We start from the raw sequence: 12,457 nt of genomic DNA on the forward strand, positions 1-12,457 counted from the left end.
GGAGGCCATACCGTCATGCTGTCCCCTGGAATAGAGACCTGGAATAGTGTCCTGGAATAGAGACCCTCGGGACTTAAGAAAGAGAGTACAAGCCAGGAAAACTTACCAACGTGCACGTGCCTATCTTCCCCCATGAGGTTGAAGCTGCCCGAGAGACATACCGGGTGGTAAGAAACATGTACACCAAGGAAATTCGTAAGTGTAAGAAGGAGTCATGGCCACCCTGGTCTCCACTATTGGCAATGCAGACCCATGGGGTATCGTGTTCTGCATCATCACCAATAAGCTGCCCAGAGGTGAGGTTCTCAGTACAACTCTCAAACCAGATGGCTCTTCAACCTTTACCTGATTCAATAAACAATATTCTTGATTCCATTTACCCTACTGAATTTTCAGCAATGTCGCTGGAGCAACAGCAGATCATCGACAGTAATCAAGCTTATCAGCTAGAGACTACAGAACCGCCCTTCACTATGGTAGAGATGAATATGGCTCTAGCTAAAATGAAAGATGGCAAAATGCCAGGTACTGACTTATTCGAAGTCGACGTAGTCAAGAAATTCGCTGAACACTACCCCCACCACACTCTTGAGCCTCCTCAACAGGTGCCTTGCTGAAGGAACATTCCCTGTACCCTGGAAGACTGCTACTCTCAAGCTGATCCTGAAAAATCCAGATAAACCACCCCCACCTTCCTGCCTCCTACCGACCAATTGCTCTGCTCTCTGTTTTGGCCAAGCTTCTAGAATGACTTCTGCTGTATCGCCTCTCCACCTACTATACCAATCAGCAACTCACCTCACCATGTCAGTTTGGATTCAAGACAGGCTCCAGCACCGCAGATGCTATACGCAACTTGATTACACAGGCCACACAGACAACTTCAAAAAGGTTGCCTCCGTAGCCAGGTGGGAAGGAGCAGCAGTGCGTAGCACACGCTTCTTGATTAGACTGGGATTCGAGCCCGTCACCACCAAATACGGAGGATGCGGAAAGGTCAGGGAATGACCACCGCATATCCCGGAGCAATATGGCCTTAGTTGCTAATGCTCCTAAAAACCAAATAACAAACAAATAACAACAAACAACTTCAAAATATACCCTAGCCATCATGATGCACTTTGCTGGTGCCTTTGATCAACTGTGGCGTCCCACTGTCCTTCGGAGACTTCGGCAGGCAAACACATCCAAGAACCTTTCCAATAGAATAAAATCCTATCTCAGTAATAGAAAAATTACAAGTTCTAAACAAATACCAGACTATCACAAGATGCGTTCACCAGGGTTGTCCTCAGGGCTCTGTCCTTGGGCCATTCTTCTGGTCCATTGTTCTGGACGAGTTCCTGGGGTTTGACCTGGGTGGGACCAGACCCTTGGCCTTCGCTGATGATCTTGTCCTGGTGGTTGAAGCAGACACAACAGCAGCACTGGAAGCAAAAGCAAATACAGCTCTGCAAAAGATCCAAAACTGGGCAGCACTCCACAACCTCGATTCTCCTCAAGGGAAAGCTACAAATACGCAGGCCTCCAACAATGAAGTTAAATAACATCCCCATCCATCTCTACGCAGAAGTCAAATATCTGGGCATCTACATTGACACCGGTCTTACCTTCTACTCTCATCTGAAGTACTTATCCACGAAAACCCGAAAGTACACGGCCATGATAAGAAGAGTCAGCAGAGCTCACTGGGGTTTGAAGCGTATAGCTTTGTCTCTCATCTATAAAGTGGTGTTTCTCCCAAGTGCGTGTTATGGAGCCTCAGTTTGGTGTACAAAGGCACCCTGGAAAAGAACAAGCGTAAACTCGACTCAATACAGAGATTCATGCTGTTGTCTATCTGCAGGGCATGCTGCACTGTCGGCACCCCTGCCATACAGGTTATCATTGGGGTTATCATAAAAGGGGCCTTTACCATCGATTAAAGAAGGGTATTCTGACACAGTTGTTAAATCTTCAACTGGAGCTTACCAATGACCTGATAAGAAAGAAAATGTATTTTCAAACACCTTCAAGGACTTTGGCAGCATTCATGGGGAAACCCGCCAAAAGGAGAAATTACCAGAAGATTCCTCCCATCCATTGACATGACTTTCCCAAAGTCTCCTTCCTGGTTTTCACCTGGTCTGCAAGTTACATTCCTGATCACAGGACATGGGCCTTTTCAACAGAAATTGATAGCAATGGAAATTGAAAGAAATGCATTCTGCTACTGTGGCGAAGAGGAGTCATGGGGTCACGTCATGTACGAGTGCCCTGCTTACGATGATTGTAGGCTCAAATTTTTTACTGAAATCCAGGGGAACCCTCGTAACCATGAAACATACCTGCTTTAGGATGAAACAATATACAAAGCCCTAAAGAGTTATGCGCAAGCTGTCTTTACCATCAGACGAGCAAAACTTGCTGAAGTTAGAGCTGCTCAGAACAACTACCCTCAAGTGCAAACACAAACTGGGGTCAGATAGCATCTTCCCAACTGATAAAAGAGTAAGACAAATGATTGTACTGAAGAATAAATACTATGCTGGCATCAGGGTTGACACTATTTGGAATGCCGACTCCCAGAGAGTGCTTGGCCTTTGGCACTCACACAGTGGCGTCTGCCCCTGTGACTTTTGATCACTCTCCTCAACCCCTATTTTGCCTTACTTGGGTGGACTGCCTTCTCTATCTGTCCACTATAGCTTTTTCCCCACATTCAGACCTCCCTTCCTCTTGTTTCCCAGGCCTTCTCTTCTCTTCCTCCCATTTCTTTTTTTTTTTTTAACTTGGTTTTCGTCCAGGATGCTCAGGCAACCCTGGCGGAGACCAGCCAGAGAATAAAGGGCAGCCTGGCTACCTCCTAGCAGTGTGTGCAGGCAACATGGGGTTCCACTAGGGGCCCTGCAGCCAAATGCAAGGACACCCAACAGAACCTAATGCAATATGTCATATACAACAGATAACACTTTTCTGGCATTTATGGTAGTACTGTATTTCTTCAGAGCATACATATGGCACAGATGTGAGAAATCACAGGTGGTGCCTGACCCTAACACTATGCACACTATTTCCATATAACAAACTGATTTTGAGAGACCTGGGTACTCATTATTCACACCTCTGGTCTTTAGGCAATAGAGCTGACGCTGTAGAAAGCATGAATTAAGAGCTAAAGGATTTAATTCTTAAGAGCATTCCACAATTAAGTGAAATACAACCCATAAAAGCTATACTTGTATAGCTTTTATGGGTTGTATAGGTTTCACTTCTAAAAAGTCATGCTGGTCAACTGCTATCTACATGTCCTCAGCACTGGAAAAGATTAAGACACATTCCCGACATGGACACTGGCTCTGGTCAACTGGTTTTCTATTGTAAGCACCCTATTAAAGAATTAGGAGAGAGCGATTTTACTTTAGCCCAGAAATTCATCTGGTGTTTCCCAGAAGAGTCATATTATACTTTCACTAAATTTCACCTGTTTCTGCATGGTAAGTACAAGTGGCCACTAAATCAGTTTTGTTTTAGCTGCTGTGCTGCAAGTAACCTTACAATGTCTAAGAGGACATCCTGAGTGTAGTGGAAAAAGTGTAAGTGCTTGATAGCGTAGATCGGGACGTAAAAAAAAAAAAAAAAAAAAAAAAAAACAGGAAAAAAAGAGAAAAGAAATCACTTTAAAATTTGGTATCCTTGCCAGTAGTGTGTCAACCATTCTGAAAATCCATGCTTTGATTCTCAAATTGTTTGAAGAAATGGGACCCAGTGAAAAGCTTGTGAAATTATGAACATATAGATGAAGCCGTGTTTAAATGGGTGAAGTTGATTCGAGACCAAAACATGCCAATATCAGGGCAATTAATAAAAGAAAAGGTGATAGAATATGCATCTTTTTTGGGACATAAAACATTCCAAGCTAGTTTGGGTTGGCTGGACAAATTTAAAAAGTGCCATGACTTACTTTAAAAAGCAATTTCTGGTGAAAGTGGAGTTGTAATTCAAGAAGACTGTACCATTGGAAAAAAAACAATTTTGAAAATACATATGGAGGACTACAAGCCCAAAGACATGTCAATGTTGATGAAACAGGTCCATTTTTTAAATGTTTACCAATAAGACACATTAAGGGTGATAAAAGTTTGGTTGGTTGGTTTTTAGGAGCATTAGCAACTAAGGCCATATTGCTCTGGGAAATGCGGTGGTCATTCCCTGACCTTTCCGCATCCTCCGTATTTGGTGGTGACGGGCTCGAACCCCGGTCTAATCAAGAAGCGTGTGCTACGCACTGCTGCTCCTTCCCACCTGGCTACGGAGGGGCCAAGTGATAAAAGTGTAGGTGGTAAAAATAGTAAGGAGATAATTAGTCTTGGTTGGTGCAAATATGGCTGGTATTGAAAAACTGGAGCTTTTGGTAATAGGCAAAAGTAAACAACCCCAATATTTCAAAGGAGTAAAGCCATTACAGTTGGACTACAACTACAACAAAAGAGCTTGAATGACAGGTGAAATTTCTGAACAGTAGATTTTAAATTTTGATTGAAAGATGACGAAATAAAACAGAAAAATTGTGTTGATTATCGACAACTGCCATGCCCACCTTCACTCGGTAATTACAAAACTTACAAGTGTGAAGCTTGTTTTCTTCTCTCTGAATACCTCATCTAAACTGCAGCTAATGGACCAAGGCATTATCAAGAATTTGAAAATGCACTACCGAAGGCGCATACTAAAAAAAATTATCCTGAGAATAGAAACCAAGCAACCTATGGATTCTGTCATACATTTGCAGATGTGCATATCAGAGTTGGCAACAAGATGTAACGGAAACAACAATTAAGAACTGTTTTGCAAAAGCAAGTTTTGCTAAAACGTCAATAATCAAATACTGTATTTTATGACATAATTCTTAAAAGTGTACTAATATATTGTGCGCATCATGTAAGTAGTCATTTCTTAATATGAATGCATTAATGATTTAATTGTTTTAAAATTTATTCATTTCTGATTTATTTTCCATCTTTTACAATATATTTGTGCATATTTGTTCTAGGACGTGAGGATATTTTTCATTGCTGAAAAGGTCATATTTCTTTATAATGAAATTTCTGTTTAACAAATTTTTTCAAGCGAATGATAGATTTCGTTATATAGAGGTCTGACTGTATTTGCATACTTACATTGAATACGTTAACTAATAGAGGAATCAGTAATTTACAACAGAGACCCACAGGACTTCAGGAAGAATATCCAGATATGTATGTGACTGATTTAACATGAGAGTTGAGTGTAAACTTGCTAATATGCTATTGTCTATATGCTATGTATAAAGGGATTTAATGTAGGGGTAAAAAAAATTTCCTAAAATTATCCAGTACCATAATTATGATATGATAGATTTTCATGAAATGGTAACTTTACACATGCCCTTTGTTAATGAGGATAATAAAATTTTGTATAAAAACAGGTACGTTGAACTTTATGAACAAAATAAAGAATTATAATTCATGAGCGAAAGAGAGAATTTAAATCAGATACTGACGTTGAAAATATGTTAGAAATTTATGGGCAACTGTGCAATAATGACCAAACAGAAATAAAAAAAACTATTTCAACAATTGAAAGAAGTTAATTTCTCTTCTGATTCCAAAAATATCAACAATGATAAGAATAGCCATGATGAATCAATTATCACCTGTTGTGAGAAGGTGGGAGAATATTATGTTGTTTGAAGAATACTGTTGGTTAACAAGTTATACAAATAAATAACAATATGCATTATTATTAGAATACTAAACTATCATGATTTCAATAATCAAGAATACAAACAAATTCACTATCAAATTGTTGACAGAAACACGATTTGTTCTCAAATTTGTCACATATATACACAATGCATACATCACATATGCCTCTAAAAGGGGAAAGCAGCTGTAGGCATCAACAGGCATAAAAGTTTGACATGTATGTGTGATGCGATTGCTACATTGCCTCTCATTCAGAGGTACAAACACATATTTTATAGGAGATTTATGCCAATTACCTCCTGTGCGTGCAACAACTATATATAAACCTTTAAAGAAAACATTGGCGGGTCCAATATTATGGCATTCATTACAGTTTAATGAACTTGTATGAGTCTGATACGTAAATGAATACTACTCGCAAGGGAACCACTATTGATGATGTATTCAGTCATGATCTCAAATCCATTGATTCAAAAAATTAGGTATCTTGTTTTAGTTATCAAACACCAATTTCTGTAGTTGCAATACAGTCTGATGAATAAACAATTGTTTCAAAAAATATATATATGTGTATCTTTATTTATTACAACAATTATGGTGTTGTGATCTAAAGATGTTTTCAACACACGTCAGATTACATACCTGGTACATAATTTTTTTCTTTTCTTTTCTTTCTTTTTTCTCATTTATTTTTTTTATTTGTCCATTCAAAAAATTGACAGACTTACCGCTGATTTAATCATACAGAAAAGTACCCAATTTAGAAAGCTTCATATGCTGCTTTTCTCTAGCAAAACAGAGGATCTTTAATTGGTTGCTGGTTGTAATATTTTGCTTATTTGTTTTGTTCATTATTATTTTTTTTGTTTTAATGATGATTCACACATTAAAATAAAATTAATTAAAAAGTTCTAGGATCGGTGAACCAGGGCAGATTTTATAACTAGAATAAAATCAATGAGGATGCAGAAAGAGACAGAGGGTTTTATTATTGAGACCTCCTTCTGTAAAAATGCAAAAGAACAAAGAAATAAAATTATAAACTTCAAAGATGCATGATTCTAATTATTATTGTTGCCATGCTCATGATCTAACCTTTGAATGAACAATTGCTAGGGTGTCCACCCAAACTCTCCAACCACCATATTCATATTTAATAGCATGATGGAGCAACATGCGAAATAGGGAATACACCATGTCTGAAATTTTCTGTTCTTCTGCATTGTGAGGATGTATATATGCCATTGCAATAAGCCATTCTTGCCACACTGACATCTGCAGAACTGTCCTATAAAAATATAAATAAGAAAATATATATTATTTTGCCACAATATGCTAATTAAAACTAAAGAAATTATTACTACTAACTACAAATCTTAATTCAGTTTTTAATTTATGATAACTGTGAGTGTGATAATAACTGAGTCTATACCATATAAAATACTGAATAACTAAAAAACAATCCAAAAATAATTTGCAAGCACTGGACTAAGCTATAATAAAAAGGGGGAAAAAAATGGTGCTACATTGTTAAGGAAGCAATTTTCGAATCACTGTTAGTTTTAGAAATACAGGTAGAATGTCATCAGTACAAATTTGGTTTATACAAAATTGTCATTTGTACGAATCATATATTGTTTTCCTGTGAAAGAATAGGGTTTTTCTATGTACACAAATTTGTTTATTAAAAATTTGATTAATATGTATTACAAAGTTCGAATTTACCCCCTGAGAAATAATGTCATTTTGTATGGTTAATACAAAGCTCAGCTGACCTATTATTACTGCTCCCATTACTGTATGATACACATGACCACCAGGTTGCACATTTCCTGAAAAACAGCACTGACTTGTTAATTTACTTTTATGTAAAAAAAGCCAGTTTATGGTAGGTAGAACATAAATATGATCTGAAAAATGTCAGTTGCTAGACCAACACCAAAAGAGCTGCTCGGTACCAAGAAAAACAAAACTGGTAAGAAAAACAGTTTTTCTTACCAGTGATGAGAGTTCTAGTGAAAAACACTCACTATGCCGTCTAAAAAGATGTCCAAAATGCACAGAACCTGAACACTGATAAAGGAAAAAACTATTGCATTTGATGTCTGTGCTTTAGTTAAGAATGCATATAAGACAAAACTGTGCAAACTAAATTAGATTCTTTCTTTAAATTAGATTAATTTATATTAGAGAGTTAATTTATTTGAATATTTCCTTTAAGACTAATTCTTATTTTATTACTTTTTGATACCAATTACATATATACAGGGGGGGGGTCAATAAATTATCTACCTAAAGTACTTCCCACAGTGATATTTCAATGATTCATGATTTATCATTTTCCTACATATCTCAAATTGAATCATACTAACTTTGATCCCACTATGTTTTTAGCTTGTGCTGCTGTAACAGAAAGAAGGAAGACGCCTGTAGCAAATTATGGATTTGATGAAATTGGAGCATCGTTCAATCATCAAGTTTCTTAGCAAAGACGGAAATGGGCCAAAGGCCATTCATTAAAAGCTGGTTGCTGTGTATGGCAACAAGTGTACCTTCAGAGTACCAGGTGAAATTCTGGTCAAAACAATTCAAGTGGAGTAGAGAGTCCATCAAAGGTAATCCATGTCCAGGAAGGCCTATGACAGTGACTACTCCAGAAATGTACCAAGCTGTGGAAACCTTTGTGCTGAATGACACACGTTTAAAAGTGTCCCAAATCTCCAGGGAATATGACATATCTCAGGAACAGTTATAATCATCTTCCATGAACATTTGAGGATGACTAAAGTCAGTGCAAGGTGGGTCCCCAGATTTCTGACCCCTGTGCAGAACCAATTGAAAGTACAGTGTTGTGAGGAGAATTTAGAACTTCATGGAAGGGATCCTGAAATTTTCATCCCCAAAATTGCTAGAGGTGATGAAACATGGGGTCATCACTGGGATCCTGAGACCAAGCAAGAATTAATGCAATGGAAGCACAAAGGTTTTTCCCCAAGCAAAAAATTTCGGAAACAACCTTCAGCTGGCAAGATTATGGGCACCATGTTTTTTTTTTTTTTTTTTTTGGGGAGGGATGCTAAGGGAATTTTTTCCATTCATACTTGGAACAAAAGCAGACAGTCAATGGGGAGTCACATGCATCACTACTGTACAATCTAAAGGTTGTCATAAAGAAAAAAATGCAGTGATAAACTTTCCAGGGGTGTGCTGCTACATTTTCAGGACAACACACCAGTGCACAGGTCATATGCTGTTGCTGCTGCTTTGAGAGACTGTGACTTTACAGAAATTACATATCCACCTTACAGGTTGTTATTTGTTATTTAGGAGCATTAGCAACTACGGCCATATTGCTCGGGAGATATGCGGTGGTCATTCACTGACTTTTCCGCATCATCCGTATTTGGTGGTCACAGGCTCGAACCCCAGTCTAATCAAGAAGCGTGTGATATGCATGCTGCTCCTGCCCACCTGGCTATGGAGGTGCCCCACCTTACAGGCCAGATCAAGCCTTCAGTGACTATTTCCTATTACAACACTTCAAGAAAAATGTACATGGATGTTGCTGTTGTTATTGTTATTTGGTTTTTTATTAGAAGCATTAGCAACTAAGGCCATATTGCTCCGGGGATATGCGGTGGTCATTCCCTGATCTTTCCGCATCCTCCATATTTGGTGGCTCACGGGCTCAAACCCCAGTCTAATCAAGAAGCATGTGCTACGTACTGCTGCTCCTGCCCACCTGGCTACAGAGGTGCCGATGGATGTTGCTTTGCTGATTATAATGAACTGAAGTTTATTTCTGCATTCTTTGATGGACAGGACAAAGAATTTTATTTGTTTGGTGGTTTTTTTTTTTTTTTTATGAAAACCCCAAACACGAGAGGTATTAGAACCTATAGTACTTAGTACCATGCTTGGGTTGGAGGTTGAGAAGACAAAAGAAGGTATTTGTTGACATTAGACTTGAACTTCTGTGGACTGTAATTTTCAGGAAATACATATGAAGGAAGGTTGTTCCAGAAAACGGTAGGTGAATGAATAAACGAGGAAGATGAAAAGTTCGTTCTGTGAATTTGAAGTTGGACAGTAAATGGATGTTGGCTGGTGGCAGCATGTGTTTGGACTGTTTTGAAAGAGAGAGCAGGAATTATAGAAGCCAATTCAGAAGAACAGTGCCCATGGAAGTATCTGTAGAAAACGCATGCAGCAGAAACAGTACATCTTATGAGACAGAGAGTGGAGAGACTCTGTTAGAGAGGAGTCATTAATTAACTTAACTGCCCTCTTCTGAATGGAATCTAGAAGCCTGAGAGAGGCTTTGGGGGCACCACCCCAGATGTGGGAACAATATTCCATGGTAGGGCGGATTTGCGATTTGTACAGAGTGAACAGCTGTTTGGAAGAAAAGGAATGGTGAGAGCGAAATAGAAAACCAAGTTTTTTAGGAACAGAAGAAGAAATTTTGTAATCTGCTTGTGCCAAGAGAGATTAGAAGTCAGGGTAATCCCCAAAAGAGATGTATCATTTTGTCTAGAAATTGGAGTTTCACCAAAGACAAGCACACGAGCAGAAGAATTCTTTTTGCGAGAGATAAAGACAGGACTGAGTTTTAGAAGGATTGAAATCAACTAAGTTGTCTTTGCCCCACTGGAGAATTACCTGCAGATAGGCATTTAAGAAACTGGTAGTGGATATTCGAGAAGTTGAAGCTGATTGAGCAGGGCAAGGTTTCTCAAAATGGAAAGTGGAATGCAATGTGCTATCATCGGCAAAACTATGGATAGGATTTCCAATCAATGGAAGAAGGTCATTAATATACAAGAGGAAAAGAATTGTGGAGAGAACTGAACCTTGGGGGGACACCAGCATTAGAGGACAGAGAGCCATCTACCATCACCCTCAGTAAGCGATCAGAGAGAAAACTAGATAACCAATTACAAAAAACAGTTGGCAAACCATAAGATGGAAGCTTGTTTAGAAGACCTTTATGCCAAACACAATCGAAAGCCTTTGAGATGTCAAGAGCAACTTGGGGTTTTGCAGACTGCAAGTGGAAATGGACAAGAGCAAGTACATGGGGTTTGGTAAACTGCAAGTGGAAATGGACATCGTTGAGATTAGAATTGAGACCACGTATATTTGTGAAATGAACTAGGAAGTGTTTGGGAGGTTTAGATCTTTTCGTAGATAAGCTTACTCTATTAGATTGACAATTCATGGTGTATTCAACAGTTAGACATACTATATGAAGTAATGAAATTTTTGAATATGGCATGCACTGCACATGGTAAGAATATACCCAGATCCTTGACATAATGTGGTTTCGACAATGTTCCCTGCATACACACTACTACACACTACTCCCTCCAGTCACTATCTGGCAGAGTAGAGGTAGCAAGATTATACACTAGCTGATCCGGAAAGCTCCTAAGGAATTACCAATAGGTTCGGCCCAGTGTACTAACTAGTGGCCGGCCTGCAAACACCGTTTTAGAGCTGTACCCTCGAAATGTAAGAAAGATTGGATCTCTCTGGTATTTCTTTATTACCAACAAAATGGAACAAGTATATTGAAATTCAAGGGAGTTACATTAAAAATTAAAAAAAAAAAAATTTTTTGCCTCTATCTCATTTCCTTCATAGGTAAGTAGACAATTTATCGAATGCCATCGAATCATACCTAAAGGTTTCCACTACAACGCCCTGTTCCACAACACTCACATGGATCGTGCCTCTTTTAACTTCAGTCTACGCACATTAAAATTGTGGATAACCCATCTGCACCGTGAAATCAAGAGCGCTGACTACAACAAGTCCAGACTGTTACAACATCTACAAGGTAAGGTCTCGCCTATCATATTTATGAACCTTATACATACCATCTGTCATCGGGCTAATCAGATCTGATACCTACCGTTTACGCCAACAGCGCAAATTCATAAACTTAAGCATAGAAGCTAACTCCTTAAAGGCGAGAACGCGTTCAAGTGATACAACTTCCTTCGTCTTGAACCTAAGCAGCAAACAACTATCCATTGAACAGCTGAATGTCTTATCCAAAAGGTATGAAATTCGCCGTCATACCATCCAAACCTCCATTCACACAGCTCGCTATGGGTATAGAAGTCAGTATTACCAACCTTCCCGAAGAAACTGCCAACGAGATCCGTTTCAGGACTGCAGCAATCCTCCACAGCACTCGAAAAACTTACTCAAACCTTAACCATCATCAACATGCCGCCTATCATCTATAAGAAAAGACAACTCCATCGTCGTACTTCCTGCTGATAAAGGGCATCGGACCGTTGTATTAGGCCGATCAACTTAACGAGAGAAAGCCCTGACCTGACTACTAGACCCAAACGTATATGAACCTCTATCTGATCCACCCATTAAGGTCTTGAAACGTCTAGAGACACATGTCAATAAACTCGTCCACACATGGTTTAAAGATAAGATCTCGACTACAACTCAGCATCTTCTACGTGCTACTGGCTGCCAACTACCGCAAGTCTATGGATTACCAAAGGTCCACAAACTGGGTATTCCCCTCAGACCAATAGTGTCGTGCTGCAGTGCCCCAACGCATGAACTGTCCAGGCATATCGCACGCCTCCTCTCACCTCTTGTAGGAAATACCTCACACACCGTTAAAAATAGCAGTGAATTCATCCACCTCATTACGGACCTTTCAATCCCTGACAACACCGTCATGGCATCATTTGATG

The 12,457-nt window shown here is 39.1% G+C and overlaps 1 protein-coding gene across 1 annotated transcript in view; it reads right to left on the bottom strand.

The window, feature by feature from the left end:
* rg (A kinase anchor protein rugose) overlaps nucleotides 1-12,457 on the bottom strand; it is a 1,582,765-nt gene that overhangs the window by 1,036,559 nt on the left and 533,749 nt on the right. Inside the window, exon 26 of the mRNA XM_090384432.1 lies at nucleotides 6,822-7,014. Coding sequence (XP_090240558.1) covers nucleotides 6,822-7,014 — 193 coding nt within the window. The remainder of the gene's footprint in view (nucleotides 1-6,821; nucleotides 7,015-12,457) is intronic.

The sequence above is a fragment of the Mastigoproctus giganteus genome, chromosome 11 (genome assembly GCF_048544385.1).
Source record: "Mastigoproctus giganteus isolate SK-2022 chromosome 11, ASM4854438v1, whole genome shotgun sequence".
Classification (NCBI taxonomy): domain Eukaryota; kingdom Metazoa; phylum Arthropoda; class Arachnida; order Uropygi; family Thelyphonidae; genus Mastigoproctus; species Mastigoproctus giganteus.